The sequence below is a fragment of the Balaenoptera ricei genome, chromosome 4, assembly GCF_028023285.1.
Source record: "Balaenoptera ricei isolate mBalRic1 chromosome 4, mBalRic1.hap2, whole genome shotgun sequence".
NCBI classification, from domain to species: Eukaryota; Metazoa; Chordata; class Mammalia; order Artiodactyla; family Balaenopteridae; genus Balaenoptera; species Balaenoptera ricei.
Window position 1 is genome coordinate 77,780,955 of NC_082642.1, and position 22,696 is coordinate 77,803,650.

Consider the following 22,696-nt stretch of genomic DNA (forward strand, 5'->3'; position numbering starts at 1 on the left):
CATCTAGGAGCCCAGCAGCAGTCCCTCCTTAGAACAAAAGACACTCCCATCAACCAGGAAAATTGCAAGGGATTTAGGAGCTCTGTGTCAGGAACTGGGGGCAGAGGCCAATATGTATTTTCTATTATTTCACACCTAGAAACTTAATTTTTAAATTTTTTCTTGCTTTCTCTTAAATTGAATCAATCCATCATATCAGTTCTGTATCCTCAGGAGTTTCTCCTATTCTTTTCCATTCCTGTGGTTCCTGCTTTTGTTCAGGTTCTCATCAGTTCTTACCTAAACTAAAGCAGTATTTTCTAAGTAGTGTTCCTTTCTCTAATGTCTTGCTTTTCTAACCCATTTTACCACCAGTTATTTTCCAGCAAATCTAATTATGTCTCTTCTCTGGAAATGTACTGAATAAAATCTAAAAGTTTTCCCACTTCATTCTAGGTCTTCTGTTGTCTGACCTCTGCTTGCCTTTTCAGCTTCACTTTCTTCACCTTTACCCAAATTACATTAAGTATCTGTTGCTTGCGTTTGCTATCCAGATAGTATGTGTTCTTGCCTTGATTCATGTTGTCCTCTTAGCCTTTAATGCCTTTTCTACCTTCTCTATTTTTTTTTGGCTGCATTGGGTCTTCATTGCTGTACTCGGGCTTTCTCTAGTTGCAGAGAGCAGGGACCAGTCTTCGTTGCGGTGTGCGGGCTTCTCATTGTGGTGGCTTCTCCTGTTGCAGAGCACAGGCTCTAGGCACGCGGGCTTCCGTAGTTGTGGCATGCGGGCTCAGTAGTTGTGGCTCACAGGCTCTAGAGCACAGGCTCAGTAGTTGTGGCGCACGGGCTTAGTTGCTCCCCGGTACGTGGGATCTTCCCGGACCGGGGCTTGAACCCGTGTCCCCTGCATTGGCAGGCGGATTCTTAACCACTGCGCCACCAGGGAAGTCCTGCCTACCCTTTTTTTTTTTTTTTTTTTTTTTAAACTTTGGGTTTATTTATTTATTTATTTATGGCTGTGTTGGGTCTTCGCTTCTGTGCGAGGGCTTTCTCCAGTTGCGGCAAGACGGGGCCACTCTCCATCGCGGTGCGCGGGCCTCTCACTATCGCGGCCTCTCTTGTTGCGGAGCACAGGCTCCAGACGCGCAGGCTCAGTAATTGTGGCTCACGGGCCTAGTTGCTCCGCGGCATGTGGGATCTTCCCAGACCAGGGCTCGAACCCGTGTCCCCTGCATTGGCAGGCAGACTCTCAACCACTGCGCCACCAGGGAAGCCCCTGCCTACCCTTTTAATACTAATCAAATGAAAAACGATAAATCAACTGTAATTTCATGACAGACAGCTATTTGAGTCAAAGGTTGTGGGTTTTTTAAATGCTTAGAATGTTGAATGACGAAAAAAGAACTGAAAAAATGAGCTCTTTTTTTTCCAGTCCTAATGGACCCAGCCTTTTTCTCTGTTTTTATCTCGCCATTTCCATGCCTTTTGACTTCGCATAATTCCTAAATTCCACAACTTGCTATTTTAAACATATTTTGCTTTTTAACTTTCATCAGGAACATATTTTTTTTTTACTGACCGATGAAGATTTTTTTTTTACCCTTCTTCAGCGGACTAGGTATTTAAAATGTCGTTAAAGTTTAGAATAATAATTGAAAAGAAATCGGATTCTTTTTCTTTATTGTTGGCATTTTAACATTTAAGCATTAAGCATTATAAAAAATAATAATTAAGGAGAGGGGTATATTTTACAATATTAAGATTGTGTTTCATTTAAGTCATGAAAAATAACATTAAAACTTCATGTATTAATGAATTATTTTTCTTACTAGCTGCTATTACTCTTGAGACTCTCATAGAGTGAAATATAAACTATGCAAGTAATTTCCTGATATGAATGAATATCTGTTCTGAAGGTTGCTTGCTTCATTTAATTCTGAGCACTATTTATGAAATGATGTTAATAACAAGATCCTATAATAATATAGTTTAAGAATCATCATCAAAGTGACTGTAAAGTTCAGTAGTGCAAGCCAGCTTGTACTTGAAAACTAAGGATGTTGTTTTTTATTGTGTTCAGAACTTTCAGAATTTATAGAAAGAGCTCATTGTGCTTTGGATGGAAAATGTTATAGTCTGGCACATAATTGGTACAGTTCATGGGTGGTATTCTACATAAAAGTTTGTCATTCACTGATGATAATGGGCCCCAAGTCAGTATGGGTGTATATAAACTCTAATGTAGGCATTTAAAATACTCACTAATTCTTCTAGACCCAAAGATACTATCCTCTATTATAGAAATCCGCCAAGATTTAATTTTTTCTACAAGAGTGAAATTTATGTATAACAAATCTGATCAAGTAAAAATGTTTATTGTACTCACTGGTAGAACCCATCTCATTGTTGGTTATGTGGAAACAGGATAATAATATGCAATAACTTTCTGAATTAAAGTGAAATTTAAATGGAAGAATAATTGACCTGCAGCATAACCAGATTCATGCAATAGTGAGACAATTTTAGTGTAATTTCTTTCTTTGAAGAATCACTCTTATCCTTGCCAAGAGTATTTGTTTTATATAGTAATTGTATTATTGACAGAGAAGAGTAAAATTTAGCTAAGAGTCTCATTGCATGGAAAGTTAACTATAAAATGTTATCTGGGGAGTTTCTGTGCCCCATCCAAGGCCCCTAATAACAGTGCTTCTTTAATTTGGTTATAACTCTCATTCATTCATTCAACTTGTGGGTAATCCCATATAATGAATAATGTTCCTACCCCTTGATCATGTAATAGCCACTTTCTATAATGAAGGACCTTCCTGTAATAGGAGAAGCAACTCTTCAAGGATGTTTTTGTTCAACTACCATTAAGTTAACTAAAACCCTTCTCTCAGTCCACCACCCCCACTTCACCATCCATATCCTGACCCCAATTAGTGACATATATTCTATCAACACTCCCTTCACCCATGCAAATTTACCTAGTATTCACACATAGAGCAGGAGTTGGGCAAAAGGGAGCTTATTATTTCATGTCTCCTTTTTTGACTGTGTTAAAGCATGTCTTATTTTACTTTTCAGTTTGCTACCAAATCCCTTACCGTCAACAGTTAATTTTTTTTTTTTAATTTGGTTGAACAGGAAAACTGTGGTATGTCTGTATGTAATGGTAAAATATATATCCTGGGTGGAAGACGGGAAAATGGAGAAGCCACAGATACTATTCTCTGTTATGATCCTGCAACGAGTATCATCACAGGGGTAGCTGCAATGCCCAGGCCAGTGTCCTATCATGGATGTGTGACTATTCATAGATACAATGAGAAATGCTTTAAGCTCTAAAACCAGGATACCTCACCCAAGAAGCCACAGCAATCCAAGATGAGAGGTTTTAAAAACTCCAGAGTGGGAACTTGACATATCTCCTTTTGGCAACATGCACAGAAAAGTAAAAATAATAATTGTCGTGCCTTTCTCCCCAAAATATCAATCTTTCAAACTGTAATAAAGCCTTTTCTGTAATTGGGAAAAAAAAATTTGTTGTTGTTGAAGGTAATAGTGGTCTTTGCTTGGGCTTTGAGAGTGTACCTTTGTGAGTATTTGTAAGAAACCTACGTGGAGTAGGAAATAATGTGTGCCTGCATACCTTTTAGGAATTTGTGAATGGTCTCTTCATTTATGTATGTTTATCTGCAAGACTGTATATTCCTTATTTTGTCACATATATGTGTGTGTGTGTGTGTATGTATGTATGTATATATATACATACATACATACACACACACACACACATATATATATAAAACTGCATGGCAAGTTTTCATTTAGTTTGACTCATATAATGCTTAGAATACTTAGAATCATTCTAAGGTGGAAAAACCAGTTTTAAAAATCTTTGTCACTAAAAAATACATCCAAATTGATTAATTTTATTGTGGGTTTTTTTCTGTAATTGATAAAAATGTAGTGACAACAATCTGAGTATCATAAAATACTGAGTTATTATGACTTCATTCTTAGAATTATTTTCTTATATTAAAGGTATTTTGGGGGGAGGAGATACAAAAGCAAGTGCCCCTAAAATGGAGATTAAAATTACATGTTAGTTCCTAAGAAAAAATCATCTAAGACCGTTGAAGGGAAAATGACCCACTGTGGCTCTCAAAAGTATTTATATATCATCTCTAAATCCTCTAAGGGATGCGCCTTTTCTTGAACATGGCAGAAGAGTTGAAATCCACTTTGCAATATTATCTTGTGAAAAACAGGGACAGATTTTCTCCTTAGCCCAGTAGGGTTTGACCTCATTACTATGGTGCTTTGGGTGAGGACGTCTTCCTGGTTATCCTACTTTCTTGTGAACAGCTAAAAATCCTGGGAGTCTCTACTGTTAAGCTGCCCTTAAAGGATAAAGCAGGGACCACCTGTCTCAGTGGGTCCATATTTCTTTTAAAATTAGCTATTTGAAGAAACTAACAGCAGTAGTTGCAGTCTTCTAAGATAAATCTTTCATTTGGTACCCATTGTGTAAAATATTGATCAATATTCTTAAGCTTCTCTACATCAAATTGCCTTTGTCTAGATGTTTCAACTCCAGTTAATAAAGCTTACTGGTTTTCAGAGAAGAGTGTAAAACTTTTTCTAAGGCAAATGGAATGGCAGGAACTATAGCGTAAGTGATTATTGATATTCCTGGGTGGACAGATATAATTTAAAACATTTTAGGGATGTTCAGGTAGCCTGCTGTATTTCCACTTCCCCAGGCACTATTGTTGTCTCACATCATAATTATATACTCCTTGCCATAGGAGAAATGATGCAAATATGTGATTATAGTGTCACCAGATTTCTGTTAAAACCAAGGTAGTAATCAAAAACCTAACATTGATAAACTACTCTTTCTTTCTCATTTTAGAATGATGCAAAGATTTCAAATAACCCTATACAGCATCAACTTTTAATGCCTAGCTGGAATCTGAATTCTGAGGAAAACTCTAAAAAACTTAACAAATCTTTAAGGAATTTTTATTTTTCAGATCATAATTTGAAATGATGTATACCTTTTTGTGATAATTATCAAAGCAATTCAGAAACCAGTTTTCTACCATTTTAGTTGAAAGACAATAGTAGATACAATTGGGATACTTGTTTTAATTTTAGAGTAAACTTCTACTTCTGCATCATACCTTTTGTAGATAATGGAACCTATGTAGTTCAGAAATTCTTTGGGGTATATGAGAAAAGTGTTTTGTAAATGTTGAGAATTATACAAATGATACTTGTTATTTTCATGTGTATTTGTAAGATCATGCCCATCCATAGACACTTCACACAAAGAAGACTTTCTCAACATAACCTGTATTTTAGTACTTTTGTCTATTATAAAAGTATTAACTATTTACTTGTATTTTGTTATACATTTATTTTTAATGTTCAGGTGTCTGTTGTAGTAAATTTGAAATGAAATCCTATAAAACAGAATTTGTTTAAACATGGACCTCATGCCAATATTGTTTAATTTTTTTCTCTACATAATTTAAAACTACATAAATTAAGTAGGCCACCAAGAACTTAGCTCGAATCCTATGAAATTAAAGTAACAATTTTTAAAGTTACCCAACTGATACTTTAATTTTCTTTAATTATTTATCTTCCTTTACTGATTTTTGATAAATAATGATGTTAGCATTGATAAAGTAATAAAGAATTTTAGGGTATAATTAGTATATCAAAAGGGATTTATCGACCAGAATGGTGTCAGATTATATTCATACTGTCATCACATAGTTGACAGATTTTCTTTTGGTGGGTGATGCTCGTATAAGCCTTTGGGTTAGTATGTATGTATATTTTCAATGCATGTGTGTATATATGTAGATAGATGGTATGCTCATCTACACACATACATACAGACATCAAGAGTTTTATCGGTTTCTGATGATCAGAAAAAGGCAAATAAAGTAAAAATTAGTTGACCTTGTTAAATTAGTTGACCTTATTCAATTCCAGAAGTATATTTTTTTAATTTGGGCATTTCTAGAATACTTTGTTACATATGAAAGTACATGATGAATATTAGTATGATGACTCATATACAGTCAGAATCTATGTAATGCATACAGTTTTACAAGATAAGAAAACAAATTGATGGGAGAAACAAGTTTGCTAAACCTAGCCATTGATATACCTCAGTGGGGAAGGAATTCAAAAGTATTTTTTGTGGGTCAACAGAAATGTACAGTTTTTTCTCCATGAACTTTTAATCATTTTTCATGTGTTCCTATATGTGAGTGAGCTATAAAGTGGTCTAATTTTTACAACAAAAAGGCCTTCTTCCTTTTCTACTCTAATCTTCCCACTGACTTTACTGCACAGGTATGAAATGGTAGCCTATTGTATCTTCAGTAACCTTTTTTTTCCCTAGATGACTGAAATATAGGTATTTACTCCATTTAAACCAGGTGTTAAGAAAAAAATGATGTAAATACTCAGGGAGGGTATTAACTTGTCATTTTTGCCTAATTGGAGTGTTTAAAGTGCCATATCTAAGTAACTTTCAGTTCATGATTCTAGAGTAAATTCAGTTTGGTAAAGGGGCTTCACACATGGCGGTGGTTAAACATTCATTTTTTTATATTTAGAAAGATGAAAATGTTTTGTGGACTGATAACATTTTCTCTTAGTGAATATGAATTGTTTATGTATCTCTACTGTCATACCCTTTTTGAAATGAAACTCAGGAAAAGACAAAGGTTCAATTATACTACTTTTGTCAGTGTACAAACCAGGTGCGTTTTGTTTTTTTTTTCCTGTTGTCTGGATATGGCAATAGATTTTTAAAAAAGAAATGCTGTGAGAACCCATACATGAAAAGAGAGGGTTGAATCGTCAGTGTGTGCCTTTTGTTTCTTGAGATTTATATGTGGAAAAGACATCTTCTACTCCAGACTATTTTCAAAGAGAAGAGATTGCTGTTTATGTGGTGCCAAGTGATAAGATAACGACGTCCCTTAAAGGCTTCCTGTGGACTGCCTTTATTTTCCTAAACTCAAGACACCAGTTAACCTCAACATAATTTTGGCCTTTCTTAGAATTTCTTGTGCATTATATTGAAAACCAGGTTTACATAACCTCACCCCATTATTCCTTTTAGTTAAATAAATTCACCATACCAAGAAACCAGAATGGGGCAATTTGGTTGGCCTTTAAGGCAGTAGGTTTGACTAGCTAGCTATACTTACTGTCACATCTAATGCTAGTCATCAGAAACCGCTTGGGCCAGGAGTGTGAATTGATAATTCCAGAGACAGTTTCAACATACTTCAGACTTTTTAAAAATGTTTTTTATGAATGTTTTACATTTGTGTGATTGCCTTAGATATTAAATTTTTGTAGTGCTAAAGATCATCATTAAAAAATGTTTTGAATACCAGTAGTTATTTATTTTATATATTGTCCCAAAGAAAAGAATTTGTTTTAATGTTTTCAAAATAACTGCATCTGAACTTATGTGCCTTAAGTTCTCTAGTGCTATTTCAACTTTTTTTTCAATCTAAATAAAGCTTACCTTAGATAAGTTTCATACTTGTTTCCTGTAGAGTAAATTTCCCTTCTTGAATTTTTTTAATGAGCACCAGCCTTGTGGTTGCTTGGCAGAAAGAAAATGTTAAGAAAGGTTGTTGGGTGTTTGGAGTTTAATTATATTGGGGGACTTTTGTTTGATGCCAGGGTGCTTTTTAAGATATTAAGAGAAATATATCTTACGTCGATTAAACCCTTGTAAACATCATTTGCAATATCTGCATCTAAAGTCAAAAAAGTAAATCTACTTATTTTTGTTTCATTCTTATGTACCGTTTTTTGTTTGTTTGTTTGTTTTGTTTTTTCCTCTGCAGGCTCTTTCATTTATCTTTCCTGAAAAAGTTCTTAGTCTTTCCTTCCCCAACACCCCTCCCCAGGGTTTCTTAATTTAAACCTTGCTGAGAGTTTCTGGAGCTATCTAAGACAACACAATTATAGAGTTGAACAAAAGCATAATGTGCTTTACAGCTTGTACAGACCTGTGGCAGCCAAGTGTCTTTTGCTTTCAGATGCTCCAGAGTCTTCAACAGTGGGGGGGGAAAAAAAAAAAAAAAAGCTTTGTATTTCTTTGTTTTCAATTTAGTTGCAGCACACTAATACTTATATGTCTTGTTTAAATATATTTTGTGCATAGTTGTCTTTAATTTTTAAAAAGTTGTATCTAATAAAAAATGTCTTTTAACCATTATTACTTGACTATGGTTGTATTAAATTTTATTTACCAAAAACTCGTTGTTTTGTCTTACCTTAAATATATTCAAGTGGTTGTTTGAAAAAGGAGTGGGGGAAATTACAAGTTAATATACGTATTTACTAGTGTGTTCACAAAGTAACTAGAAGGCTAAACAAAAACCTAAAAACATTGGTGTGTATGAGGAAATGGTGGCTTAGGGACAAGTAAAAAGGCAACTTCACTGCATACTCCTGTAGAATTGTGTGTAATTATATATAAATATGCATATAATCAATTTTTTAGTGTGAACCACATGGAAGTGTTACTATGCAGAATTTTTTTTATTATGATTTTAATTTTTAATTATGAAAGTGATCCATAACATTTGCACTGTAGTGTTCTTTTGATTTGGCTCTCAAAAATACCCTTATAGTAATATCAAGAGTAAAGAACTTAAGAAATTTTATTGCAGGTGTCAAAGAGGGCACCTTGTTTACTGCAAAGGCAATGTCTGATTTTACATTAGCAAAAGTAAAATCTTGAAAAGATATGTTACAGAAGCACAAGTAATGCTTAGCTTGTTATACTTAGTTTTTATATTGTACCATCAAAATAAAATGGCAAGTTAGGGTGTGTCTTAAATAATAAATGTTAGAGCTGTTTTCATTTCACTTAATTCCCCTGTAGCCACACCTGGAAAGTGGATAGGCTTCATCGGATCTGATTCCAACCTGTGCTCTGCCATAAAGCCATTTAACCTCTCTGAGCCATACTTTCCTTATTCTAGGAAATGCAGTCATAATACTCACTTTACAGGCTTGTTGGATAATGGGATGTATGTATGTTGAAGAGTGAACAGAGTTCTGGCACAGAAGAGGAGAATATAAATGTTGATTCCTTTTCTATGCATTTTGTCTTCAGGACAAAAATGCAGTATGCAAAGTCAGGGAAGGAGTTGAAAGAATTAAAAGCATTTGTTAGCTTATATTTGGAAAACCATGGGCAATGGGTAGAGAATAGAAGCCTCTCATAATTTAAATTTTCTCTTCAAAAAATAACCTGTACTCTTAACAGAATGAGGGGGAAAAATGGGCTAAACCTGCCTTCTGTCTCTCTGCTATTCATTAACTGTTGTTAATGGAGACTGAGAAAATCAAAAGGCATGATTTCCTCCTAATTATGTTGGGGTCTTTTATATTTTTTGTATGATGTTTTGACATCTTTGGGGGACCTTGCTGGCTGGGAAGAGACTGCTCCTCCCAGGACTGGCTAATTCCTAGAGGCGGTAAACAGCTAGTCAGTGAGCCCAGCTTTCATATATAAACCAACCAATCTCCTGTCCAAAACTCCAGCCGCCTCCTTTAACTCTCACACACCAAACCAACATTTCCCGTGCCCTAAATCACCCTAGGGCCAGGTACCAGACTGCTAAGAACCACCCCTTGTGTCACCAAACCAGCTGGGATTATTCAAACTAGCCAACCCTAAACTGTTTACCCTGCTATGCCTTGACTTACCCATGGAAACCCCAGTAAAGGCTCTGTCCTATGCTTCCCCCTCATTTCTTTCTGCCCCCTGACTGACGCTGGTGCTTCCCCTGTGGCCCTGTGTGACACACTGTGCCTCTTGTTTCTAGGAGAACTGTAAGTAATACTACACTTTTCTTTCAATGGCACTGACTGCTCCACGTTATCACCCAGTCACCTTTATAAATTAAGACTCAAAAGTCAGATGTTCATTTTTATGTTTGAATAGCATGTTCAGCACAGAGGTGCTTAATGTTTTAGTGAATAAAACCACCAATTCTGTTTTTTATACAAGAGCCTGTATATACCTTAAAACAGGATTTTTGAGTCATAGTTTGATAAACATAATCATCAATACGTGTGTAGTACAACCAAAGTGCCAATCGGTCCAAAGAGTCAAGGCTTTGAATACTCTAGTCTTTTTATTTAGAGAAAAACACGGTTGTGTGATAAAGGAGGAAAGAGGATTTTTAAAAGATCATATTTACTTGCTTAACACACTCCTACTGAGATGTGGTGGATGATACCAAAGACAGTAAGGCTTTATAGGAATTCAGTGTCTGCAGGTGAGTAAACAGAGGAGGTGAAACAAAACAGAAAGCAACACTCCAAGAAGCTTTCTAGCATGGTGTGACAGCTATGGAAATGGGCCTGACTAGCCTCCAACCACAGGGAGCATAATTGACCAAATGATGCCCCAGCTGCTGGCTTTGAAATCCATCTTGCATTTGTGCTGAGCCCACACCTCCTACCAGCTGCTTTCAGCCAATGACTTGTAACAGGGATACTAAGGCACACATGTTCCTTCTGATGGTGGATTTGGGCTCCAGGACTCCCCTTCTGCTTTGTCCAACCTTCATTAGACTACATGGCAATCTAAGATGCTTCTATCCAACCTTCTTTCCCTCTCTCCTTCACTTGCTTCTGGGGTCTAATGGCTCTCCCAGCCTTCTCTCTCTCTCTCCCTCCCTCCCTCCACGTTTTCCCTCACAGGGCATTTTCTTGCATGTTTTTATTAAAATCCTTGCACATTTGATCTCGTCTTAGCATCTGCTTCTCACAGGACTAGCATACGTGGCAAGTGGGAAAAAAATCCCTTGGGAATCATTGCCTTAATGATAAAGTCAGCACTGTGGAGTGATCCACTAAACCTGGTTTTCTGATAAGTCCTAGTTGTTACACTTAGACTAGGCTTGGTGGCAACATAATGTGAAAATAGGTTTTGAAGTCAGAGCTGTATTCAAATGCCAGCTTTAACATTTACTGCTTGTGTGTCTTTGGGTAAGATGCTCAAACTTTCTGGGGCTGCAGTTTCCCCTCTTCCTACTTAGGCTTGTTGTGAGGATTAAATTAGAATATAAAAGCATGTAATGTCTCAGCAAGCAGCCCTCCCCTGATTGATATGTATTTCCTCACTTGACACAGCTTCTGGAGGGCAGGGCCTGTTTTATTAGATTAATTCCACAGCATCTTACCCAGTGCTTGGCAGCAACGGGAAAGAAGAGACCAAAGCCCACTACTTGGCAGTGGTGCTTAATCAGGAATGGTAGTTCTTAACAGCTGAGAGATTCATTCGTTTATGTATTCATTTATTTATTTGACAAATACTGGCGTCCTTAATGTGGATCAGACAGAATGTTTCCTCTGGGATTACAGTAATGAATGTGACAGTTCCTGTTCTCAAAGTTTATAGAATGATGGGAGAAGCAGACATATGAATAAATTCTATATATAGTTTGATAGGGGAACTTATAGGATTCCAGGGACTGAGAACTGTGTAAATGGGAATAAAGAATCAGCACTTTCTAGAGTAAAGAGATTGTATGGTCTCTTCTTTTTTTTTTTTTTTCTTAACATCTTTATTGGAGTATAATTGCTTTACAATGGTGTGTCAGTTTCTGCTTTATAACAAAGTGAATCAGTTACACATATACATATGTTCCCATATCTCTTCCCTCTTGCGTCTCCCTCTCTTCTTTCTAATTGCTGCCAAGAACTGGGTAAGATGCTGTGGGATTAATAAGACAGGCCCTGCCCTCCAGAGCTTTCTGTCAAGTGAGGAAATACATAGCAATCAGGAAAGGGCTGCTTGCTGAGACATGGAAATAACATTACACTAATGTCCTAGTCTGTGGCATTTTCCGCTTCTCAACTTGTGATTTCCATATACCTACCATTCATAAAATTGTTTGTTAGCAAATTTTGACCTCTGACATAGTCATACTCTTTAATTTTGATTTCTGCCATTATCCTGGGTCATTTAAGCATATAGGACCCATCCCTTTGCTCTAGCCTCACATTGTTTTGACCTCTAGTCAACAGACCTTCACTCCCACTCACTCCAAGTAACACAGAAGGCCATTCCTCGGATCATTTCATCACCCAGAATTATTCTTCCTATGAAACCTTAAACTCCAAAGCCTTTCTGTCTTTTGCCACAGCCTTCCTTTCCTTCCATCTCTCTCATTCTGTGATTTTCCTTGTGAGCTTATCTAGATCTTCAGTCTTCTAACACCTCTTCCTGCAGGCCCCTGGGTTACCCATTATCCCTTCCCAGCCTGCATTCCATCATCACAATGTCATTCCAACACTCACCAGCACTCAAAATTTGCTCACCCCTTTGATTTCCCATTCCACTTATTCTCCTACTGCCTCCATGTGTATCATCCCAATGGTTGGCCTTCTCTGCTCCTACTCCCAAGCTATTGAACACAGGTAGAGAAGATCAGCTAATTTATACCTCTAAAATTGTGTGATCTCCAACTTCAATTGGGCAAGATACTCTTGGCAAGGCTTCAACTCACTCGCCACTCTCCTGGTGTACTCCACTCTCTTAGCAGTTGATCTTGCTTTCTCCCTCAGAGACTTAAAGGACATGAAGTAGAATCTCTCCTCCTATACTTCTTTCCTATCCTCTCTCTCCTTCAGGATTTAGGTGTCCCTCCTCCACCTGAACTCTGAATTCCACTCTACCAGCATCTTAGGGACTTCCCCCTACATCCTTCTCTGATTTTCAACCTCTCTATGAGCACTTTCCCATAGCATTTAAACATACTCTAGCCTCTCCCATTTTTAAAATCCTTTCTGCAGCCCCAAGTTCCTTTCTGGCTCTACCCTCTTTTTTAAAAGCCTCTCCTTTGCCTCACTTCTTCATACACCGCAACCTGGCTCACATACTCACACCACTACAGAAATCACATTTGCCAAGAGCTCCAATTACATCTTTGTTGTTAAATTTTAAGTCCCTATCTTATTTAACAAATTTGATGGTCCTGATGACATTTTCCTATCTTGTCTATAGCCATACTTTTCCTTTTCCTCCTCTTTCATGGGCTCTTCCTCTGCCTCTGCCCTAAATCCTCAATCATCAGGCTTTCTTCTTACCCTGCAGATAATTATCCTGGGTAATTTTATCCACCACTATGGTCCCAGTTATGACTATATTTGATGGATCCTAAATCTAAGTGTTCAGACAAGATACTTATATCCAAATGTCTTCTAGAAATTTCTGTATGAGTCCTTAATATGGGACTACTAGAACCTGAAACTCAAAAGCAGCTTTTTCCAAAAAGGTTCATCTTGTATTTTCCTTTCTGGTTAATAGCAACAAAATTGACTGAAACCTAAGAGTAATTTTTCCTATTATTCAATCATGCATTCAAATATTGAGTCCATACCTTGTGCCAGGAACTCTTCCTCTTTATATCTAAATCAATCTATCTGTCTGTCTATCCATCCATCTAACTTTCCATCCTCCCTACCAATGCCTTAGTTCAGGCCTTCATTATCTCTATGGAAGAGCCTTCTAAGTGGTTTGCCTAAGATCAAAATTCCTTGTTGGCATGTGACTGAAACAACACTATCTGAATAGGAAATTTATTGGAAGGTAGCAGAGGCTCACAGAGTTGATGAGGCAGCCAAGTATCCTACCTAGAAAATAGGCATAAACTGGGGCAGCTCTAGAGAGCCAAGAAGCAGGACACACACAATTATCTTTAAGCAAAAATAATCTGGATAGAACATCCCTACCCATCCACCATGCTAATAAATTTATCTTTACCTCACTGACTCCTTGATTGAAATCTGTGGTGGAAACACTCAGCTGACACCAGTTCATGTAACTGACTGGCTGCTAAGGGCTAGTGGAGAGAGAGAGAGAGAGAAAGATCTGAATTCCTTAGGGAGAGGGAAGCTTTGTTTCTTGTCAAAATCAATACAATATGGAATTCCCCAAATCTTGGGTGGGGTGGGGGAGAGAGGAGGAACGCTTCCTGGGCTTACCCATCTCTGTGCCTTGGTTTCCTTCTCCTGGAATGCCTGGCCTCCAGCTATCTCCCCTACATTCTCTGAAAGAGCTAGGATTCATTTCCTCAGGGGAGCGTCCGTGATCACCCTCTTCCCATCCTGTAACCAAGCAGAGCCCTATGGGGCCTTCCCAGAACAGGATCCCCTCCCTCATATCCTTCACCTGCCTTTTGTCTATAGATGAACTTTAGTCAAAGAATAAATTTAATCAGAGAAGTGAGAAAATGCAGAAAGGAACACAGTCAAGCAAGACAAAATAATAGTTTAGTCGTTAAACAAAGTCAAGGACCTTTGGTTCCTTCTCAAGGGCTATGGATAATATTCTGAGCCATGTCCTCTGAGCTGTTTTGCAGATACTGAAACCCCCACCAGGTGGAAGAAGTTAACAGTATGCTGCCCACAACACGTAGACCCTAGACCGGTTGGAACCGGGTTGATGATGTTGACTTCTGATCATCACCACCAACCAATCAGAAGAACGTCCACGAGCTGATCACACACCTCACCCTATCCTTAAAAACCTTTTCCTGAAACCATTTGGGGAATTCTAGTCTTTCAAGCACTAGCTGCCCTGGACTCCTTGCTTGGCCCTGCAATGAACGCTGTACTAGCCTTCACCACAACCAGGTGTCAGTAGAGTGGCTTTACTGCGTGCAGGCAAGTGGACCCAAGTTTGGTTTGGTAATAAGCCCAGTCTGAGTTAGATGGGCTCTTGTGTGCCCCCATTACCTCCTTGATATACCTCTGTGAGAGTACTTTACTGTTTACTTGACTCTTTACCTCCCTCTCCCAGATTATGGACTCTTCAAAATTAGAAACCATCTCTTATTTGGTGAGGTCCAAGAATCTAGCCAAGAATCCAGCCCAGAGGAGAGGACCAGCTGGGGTAAGATGCCTTAGTAGGTAGTTTTGGAAAGCCCAAGGTCACTTGAAAGTGAAAAGAGAGAGAAAGTGGCTAGAATGTAGAGTGCCAATGACAAATGGCCTGTTTTGAATTTGCCTAGAACTGAAAAATTTCATCAATATGTGTTAAATCATATTATTAATGATTTCCTGGCATCTTACATAACAGTGGCTTTCCCTGATCTTATCATTAGCTTTTGGGTTTCTGTCTAAATCTAGGTTCAGCAATAACCCTCTCCTTGCTTCTGAGTCCAGATCAAATGCTACCTCATCTATGATGCCTTTCCTGATTCCCCAAACGGATTTATTTTTCACTCCTTGAGGGCAAGGACCAAGTCTGTCTTGTTAACCTAACTCTATCCCAAGGACCAGCCAAAGTGCCTGGCACAGTGTAGGTAATGAATATTTATTTGACTGATTATCACTATGGGAGGCAGAAGGGATATGTTGAAAAATAGAGGAATGGGGAAGTTATAAAGCCTCCAAATTTCTTTAGTGATTCCTGGTTTTGTTCACACCTACTGCTTCTCTCTTGTTCGCTAACTGGAAGTCCTGATGGGTTGTTACCCAATCTTTTGTTCCTGACTTACTCTGCTACTGCTATCCCTAACCCCACCCCTACCCCTACCTCCACATCTGCTATGATCCCATTTTTTATCAAAAGTATATAAATTACTTCTGGAATAGTGGTGTGAAGAGTTTCACAGACCCCCACCTCAGCAAAACAACTGTAATTGGTGAAAATTATTTTAAAAATAACAACATTTAAAGTCTCTAGAAATTATCCTAAAGGCGTATAATAAGTAAAGAAACATTTATTCAAGAAAATCTGCTGAAACTTAGTAAGAACAGAGTCTGTAGCACTTAAGCCACTATGCACGCTCTACCTCACTTTCCCTCCCAACTCAATATGACAGAAGCTACACTCCAAGTGGATGTGGTCAAGAAGATGGGGCTCCCCTGCTCCCAGGCAAAGAGGTCTCCGTGGGAGGGGCAGGCCACCAGCATTTCGCATCCCCCCACGGCTCCATGTTGCCTAGGCTAATTTCCAGGTGAGTATCGCTGAGAGGTAGGCACCCTTCCTCCAGCCAGCCCCTACTTGGATGGCAGAAGTTCCACACCAAAAAGGCAGGTCAAGAAGACCAGAGCCTATGACCCCAGCATAGCACCCTGCTTGTAAAGCTGACTGACTTTATTTCTAACAGAGTGTGGAGATGTTCAAACTGTCCACCACAATAGTGGTAGACAGTTAAGAGAAGGCTGGTAGCGCCAAGAGATCAACAAACACAGGCCAGCTAGTTTACCAGTGAGAACTAGGGAAAGAAACTGCTAAGAAGACCCCTCCTGGGATCAGAATAAATCTCAAAGACTGGCCCCAAAAACTAACCCTGCAAAGGAGTCAAAATTAAATTGAACTTCATAAAAGTTTAAAGCTTCTGTGCTTCAAAGGATACCATCGAGAAACTGAAAAGACAATCCACAGAATGGGAGAAAATATTTGCAAATCATATTATCTGTTAAGGGACTTGTATCTAGAATATATAGTGTACTAGTTTCCTGAGACTGCCATAACATAGTATCACAGGCTGGGTGGCTTAAACGACAGAAATTTATTGCTTCACAGTTGTGGAAGATTCAAGTCTGAGATCAAGGTATCTCGATTTCTTCTGGGGACTGCGAGGAAGAAAATGTTCCATGCCGCTCATCTAGTTTCTTAGTATTTTCTGTCAATCTCTGGCATTCCTTAGCTTCTGCTACATCACCCTGTTCTCTGCCTTCATCTTCATATGATGTTCTACTTGTACGCATGTCTCTCTGTGTCCAAATCTTCCCCTTTTTATAAGGACACCCACCATATTAGATTAACCCCACCATAAAACCTCATTTTAACTTGGTTACATCTGTAAAGACTCTATCTCCAAATAAAGTCATATTCTGAGGTATCGAGGGCAAGGACTCCAACATATCTTTTGGAGGAGACACATTCAACCCACAACATATAGAGAACTCTTACCACTCAATAAAATAAAATAAAAAAACCCAATTTCAAAATGGGCAAAAGATCAGAGTAGACATTTCTTCAAAGGAGATATACAAATGGCCAATAAGCAAAGATGCTCAATATCATTAGTTATTAGGGAAATGCAAATCAAAACCACAATGAGCTACCACTTCATACCCACTAAAATGACTATAATAAAAAAGACAGGCTTTGGGGTTTTTTGTTTTTTAGCTTAAATAAATTGAATTTTTAAAAAAGACAGATAACAACAAAGGTTGACAAGGATGTAGGAAAAATGGAATCCTCATACACTGCTGCTGAGTATTTAAAATGGTACAGCCACCTTGGAAAACAGTCTTGCTGCTCCTCAGAAAGTCAAACATAGAGTTATCGCATAACCCAGCTCCTAGGTGAGTACCCAAGAGAAATAAAAACATATATCCATGCCAAAACTTAAACAGTGCTTATAACAGCATTATTTGTAACAGCCAAAAGGTGGAAGCAACTCAGAAGTCTATCAACTGATGAATGGATAAATAAAAAGTGGAATTTTATTCATCAATAAAAAGGAAAAGAGAACTGATACATGCTACAGCATGACTGAATTTTAAAAGCATTATGCTAAGTGGAAGAAGCCAGTCACAAAAGGCCACCTATTGTACAATTCCATTCATATGAAACACCCAGAATGGGCAAATCTATAGAGACAGAGGTTGGTTGGTGGTTGCCTAGAGATGGAGGGTCTGGGGGAAATAGAGAGTGACTGCTAATTGGCATGTGGTTTGTTTTGGGGTAGTGATTGTGCAATTCTGTGAATATATTTACTACAAACCATTGAATTGTATACTTTGAGTTAATTATATGATTTATGAATTATATCTCAATAAAGCTGCTATATTTTTAAAATTTGTATAAACTCTTTCAGGAACCTCATCCTACCCAAAGTTGCTATTAGAACTGTAGTTGACAGTGAGAAAGAACAAAGGTTCTTCCTTGTTTCCAGTGCAGTTTTCTTCCTTGATTTCTAGAGACAATAGGACTTTGCCCCGCTCAGCATCTCCTTACACGGATAGGGAGCCGACTTATGGATAGATAATTACAATACTGTGTGTGAAGACCAGTAATGGGCAGATGATGGGTATAGTACGGAGAGCAAGCACAGATTTTTGAAGCCTGACGGCCCTGGGTTTGAATCCCAGCTCTGCTACTACCAGCCTCTGTTTCCTCTTTTTAAATCGTGAACAATAATAACGAGCCATGGGAATGCTGGAGGAACTAAAGGAAATACTGTCATCAGAGCATCTATCACAATGTCTATCACAAGGCCCTGCACAGCAGTGCTTCTCACACTTCAGCTGGCGTGGGACTCATCTGGGGATCCTGTTAAATTGCAGATTCTGATTCAGTAGGTCTGGGGTGGAGCCTGAAACTCTGCTTTTCTAACAGGCTCCCAGGTGATGGCCCTAGTGTTGGTTGAGGACCACCGGTTAAGTAGCAAGACTCTACAGTACCCTGTGTATGAAGTGCCAAAAGAGTGTAGAGGAGGAAGCAGTCAATTAATTCTTCAGAAGGGAAGCCAGAGCTGGACTTTCCTTGAAGAACTGGTAGGGAGTTTGCCAGGAATGAGAAGGGGGATGTGCATTCCAGACAAGGGGAAGAGAATGATTGAGACCTTGACATAAGAGTGGCAGGTGACCTCAGAAATAACTTACGGGGACTTCCCTGGTGGTCCAGTTGTTAAGACTCCATGTTTCTACTGCAGGGGGAAAGGGTTCGATCCCCGGTCGGGGAAAAAAGATCCTGCATGCTGTGCGGCCAAAAAAAAACCCAAAAAAACTTATGGAACGTGGTGAGCAGCGGCCAGAAACTGGGAAGGTAGGTTGTAAATGATTTAAACCTGACGTTAAAGAGTTTTAATTTTAGCCTAGGCCAGTGGTTCTCAAAATGTGGTCCCTGATCAGCACCATCCTCAAACTTGTTAGGAATACACATTTTAGGACCCACCCCAGACCTACTGAATCAGAGACTCTGGAGGAGTGGCCCAGCAATCTATGTTTAAACGAGTCCTTCAGGTAATGCGGATGCACAGTAAAATTTGAGAATTACCCCTAGGTAATGGGGCCGGGGCACTGAGGTGTTTTAAGTAGTAGAGTGAAGTGATCAGATGTGTTCTAGAAAGTTGACCCCAGCGGTTGAAACACACTAGATGGGGAGAGTAGGAAGGCAGCACAACCAATTAGGAGGAGAGGGTAAAAGTCCAGGTGGAGAGGGTGGGCACCTGGACCAGGGCAATGGTGAGGGAATAAAGGAGAGAGAGCTGACCTAAGAAGAATTTAAGAGATGGATTCAGTAACACCTGGAGACTAACTGGATGTGACCTGTGAAGGTAAACAAGGAGTGGATGATTCCAAAGTTTCCATCTCAGATAACTGAGTGGGTGGTGAAACTAATCAAAATAGTAAGAGAAAGGAGAAAAGTAAGCCTTGGATGGGGAAAAAATGAGTTTAATTATGGATAGGCTGAATTTGCTTCAGGGCCATACAAAGGGAAATGTCTTAAATGCACTTGAAAATAATGGTCCAGGTTCAGGTTGGAGACCCAAATTCATGATCTAGATTTGGAACTTGTTGGTATGTAAGGGGCAGTTGAAGCTGTGCCCATGGAGAAAATTATTCAAGAAATGAGAACAGAACAAGGATAGAAGCCACAGAAATCTCAGTATTCAGGCACAGGCAGAGAAAGAGGAGCTGGGGGTGGAGACTGAGAAAGAGCTATCTGAGAAGTTGAGAATAGGAAAGAAGCACATTGAAGAAATCTCGTGTGTCATAAAGGAATGTGGTTGGCTGAAAATAACAGAAAGTCTGGCCACAAGTTGTTTAAACAAACAAATGATGTTTTTCTTACATAGCAAGTTGGCAGTCCAGGCCTGGTACCATCATAAAAGACCCAGGCTCCAGCTTTCTTTCTGTCCCGTTTTTAAGGTGTTGGCTTGAAACTCCATGGTTGAAAGATGGCTGCCGTACTTTCAGGCATCACATCCAAAGTCAAGGCAGGAAGAAGGGGACAGAGAGGCTGACGCAGGACTAGCTACAACTCTCCCCTTTCTTTGGGAGTCTCTCTTTTTATTCATTGAACTTGCGGTTTCATCTTCTTGGCTACAACTGAGTCACATGGTCACCCCTGGCTTCAAGGGAGGGTAGGAAATTGAGTGTTTAACTTTCTGGCTTCTATAGAAGAAGGCAAGGGAGAAAGGGTTGGGAGTGGATATGACATCTGCCAAGCTGTCGTGTATGCCACATCTAAAAGGAGAGAGACACGGTGACGAAGGGGGGCAAGGAGAGGCACAGCTTCTCAGCCCTATGCTGTTGCATAAATAAATCTTTTACACAAAATATAAATGTCAACACTGTACAACCAGTATAAAATTGAGTCAAAAAACAAAACAAAAAACAGCTTTCCCAGCTATCATTCCCAATATTATGATTCTTTTTTTTTTTAACTTTACAACAGACTGCCTGCATTTTGGGCTATGAAAATCCAAACTCATTCTATACACAAACTCTGACTGCTGAAATTCTCCAGTTGGTGTTATCTATAGTGAATAGAATACAAAGCAGCTCAGAAAACTCTCTGACAGTTTCCCCTCCTTTTGTTCCTTTTATAATGTGAACAATTCTTCTCTAGGCACATTTATGACTGTTCTGACATTATCTGCTGCTCAGCTGGGGACACCAAACCTGGATGAGTTTACTCTGAACATATGAATAAGGCATTTTGTAAGCATAGAAGGAGAAACATAATGGCCATATAAAGTATAATAGTTTAGAGATGTTTGGAGAATAAAAGTTATTATGCAGGTGGTATGTTTCACTGCCAAGGTCAATTTATAGAAGATTACTCTTCCCAGCTAAAATCCCCTGTTCACTTGCATTGGAAGAATCCGAGATCTGACTACAGGGGCAACATCCCACAATCTGCCATTGGGTGCCCCATGGTAAAGGCCAAATAAGCCTCCCAATATCAGGGTCAACAGGAAAGCACTCTGGGCAGTAACTGATTTTCGAAACCTGATGTATATGCAATATTATTTGTTTTGGCTTCATCTAGGCCACCAGAGGCCTCTTATTATATTTGGGAATGAGGGCTGTTTACAGCCAGGACTATACCTCTTGACTGAGGGCATTTGCGGAGCATTTCTAGAACAGATGAGCCGTAAAATAGGAAGCCAGGAAAAGATCATGATAAAAGCCACCAGAGGATAATATAAGTAAATACCATCAAGAAAACTAAAGTATATAAAAATTCTGTCAACAAATTAATAAGCTTAGCACTACTGTCATTATTTATCTTTAATAACAGAGAGCTGTAGTGTAGAAAACCAATATAAAAACAATAAACAATAAATGAAAATATCACAGTATTGTATTAACTAGACACCTAACAGCTGATGAAAAGATATAAGGAAATGTAACCAAATTAAAATCAGAAGTCTTCAGTCTTTAAAGCTTGACCCAGAAGTTTAAGCAGGACTACTTTTGTACATTCCCCTTTTTACATTGTCTAGATTCCACCACAATCAAATCATATTACAGCTGAAGTTGTATATTTATGTTAACTTTACAAGTAATTTTCAGATGTTTTTAGCCTGTTCCCAGAGATGGCTTCTTTTTTTTTTTTAAACAACTTTATTGAGATACATGCTTTTGCTATGAACATTCCTGTACAAATTCAGTGTGGACATATGCTTTCATCTCTCCTGGGTATTTGCCTAGGAGTGTAACTGCAGGGACACATGATAACTCTGTGTTTAACATTTTGAGACACTGCCAAGCTGTTTGCCAAAGCAGCTGCACCCTTTTACATTCGCATCAGCAATGTATGAGAGTTCCAAGTTCTCCTCATCTTCATTTTCATATGAAACAAATACAGAGAACCCAACCACTTCCAACCATAGGAAGTTTCCTTTCAGGGCAAATACCCTTTTTTTTTTTTCACACCAATGAAAACGTTTTGCATCATCTTCCCCATTCGCCAAGTCTGCATTTGTGGCGACGGCCCAGTCCACACAGAGGAGACGCACAATGCATGGTTTCTTTGTGGGTTAGGATGGGGTCCAGTAAGATCTTCAAGGGCGGGATATAGTTTTGTTAACATCCAAAAAGGCCAACCAGACGTTTGGTTTCTTGTTTGGACCTGGTTGTGGACAATCATTTATTTTTAACAACCCGAGTGTAATTCCCAGGCACTAACGACTTTAACAGTTTGCTTGGCACTGTACGTGTGAGGTTCTCATTTTAGAAGTCTAATTAGTGACTGCATCCTGGGAGGGGAACCTCATGACCACAAGGGCTCCAGGGGTCCCTGTCAATCTTAGGAAGGGTGGTTGGTCTTCCCAGGGTGGAGGCCAGGAGGATACTTCCAGCCTGGGGATCTCTGGGGCAGAGCTTAGCAAAATTGTCCATCTGAGCCAGATTCCCCTCCCACTCTCAGAGCCTGAGCCTCACCACCCTTCCCAGGCTTTCCTTGGTTATCTGATTGCTGCTTTCAGTCTGCCCCATCCCTCCCCTCCAGTGGAGCCCTGCTAGAAGCCGGGGGCTGCAGCTCCCAGAGTGAGCCTCCCTTCCAAATACCAGCTCCTTCTCCTGGGTCAGTGCCATCATTCCTAGAACCTTCTTGACTAACTTTAATAATTGTTGCTTTTCCTTTCATTAATACTGTACA

General features: G+C 39.0%; 1 protein-coding gene across 8 annotated transcripts in view; it reads left to right on the top strand.

Annotated features, from left to right (window-relative positions):
• Positions 1-8,257, top strand: part of KLHL24 (kelch like family member 24) — a 41,518-nt gene extending 33,261 nt beyond the window's left edge. For 7 of the 8 annotated variants that reach the window (XM_059920607.1, XM_059920609.1, XM_059920612.1 and 4 more), the window contains one exon: positions 3,127-7,567. In XM_059920607.1, the coding sequence (XP_059776590.1) occupies positions 3,127-3,327 (201 nt within the window). In that variant the 3' untranslated portion in view covers positions 3,328-7,567. Of the gene's footprint in view, positions 1-3,126; positions 7,568-7,880 lie in introns of those variants that run through there. The other variant, XM_059920614.1, reaches the window with a different exon arrangement.
• The last annotated feature ends 14,439 nt before the right edge of the window (positions 8,258-22,696 follow it).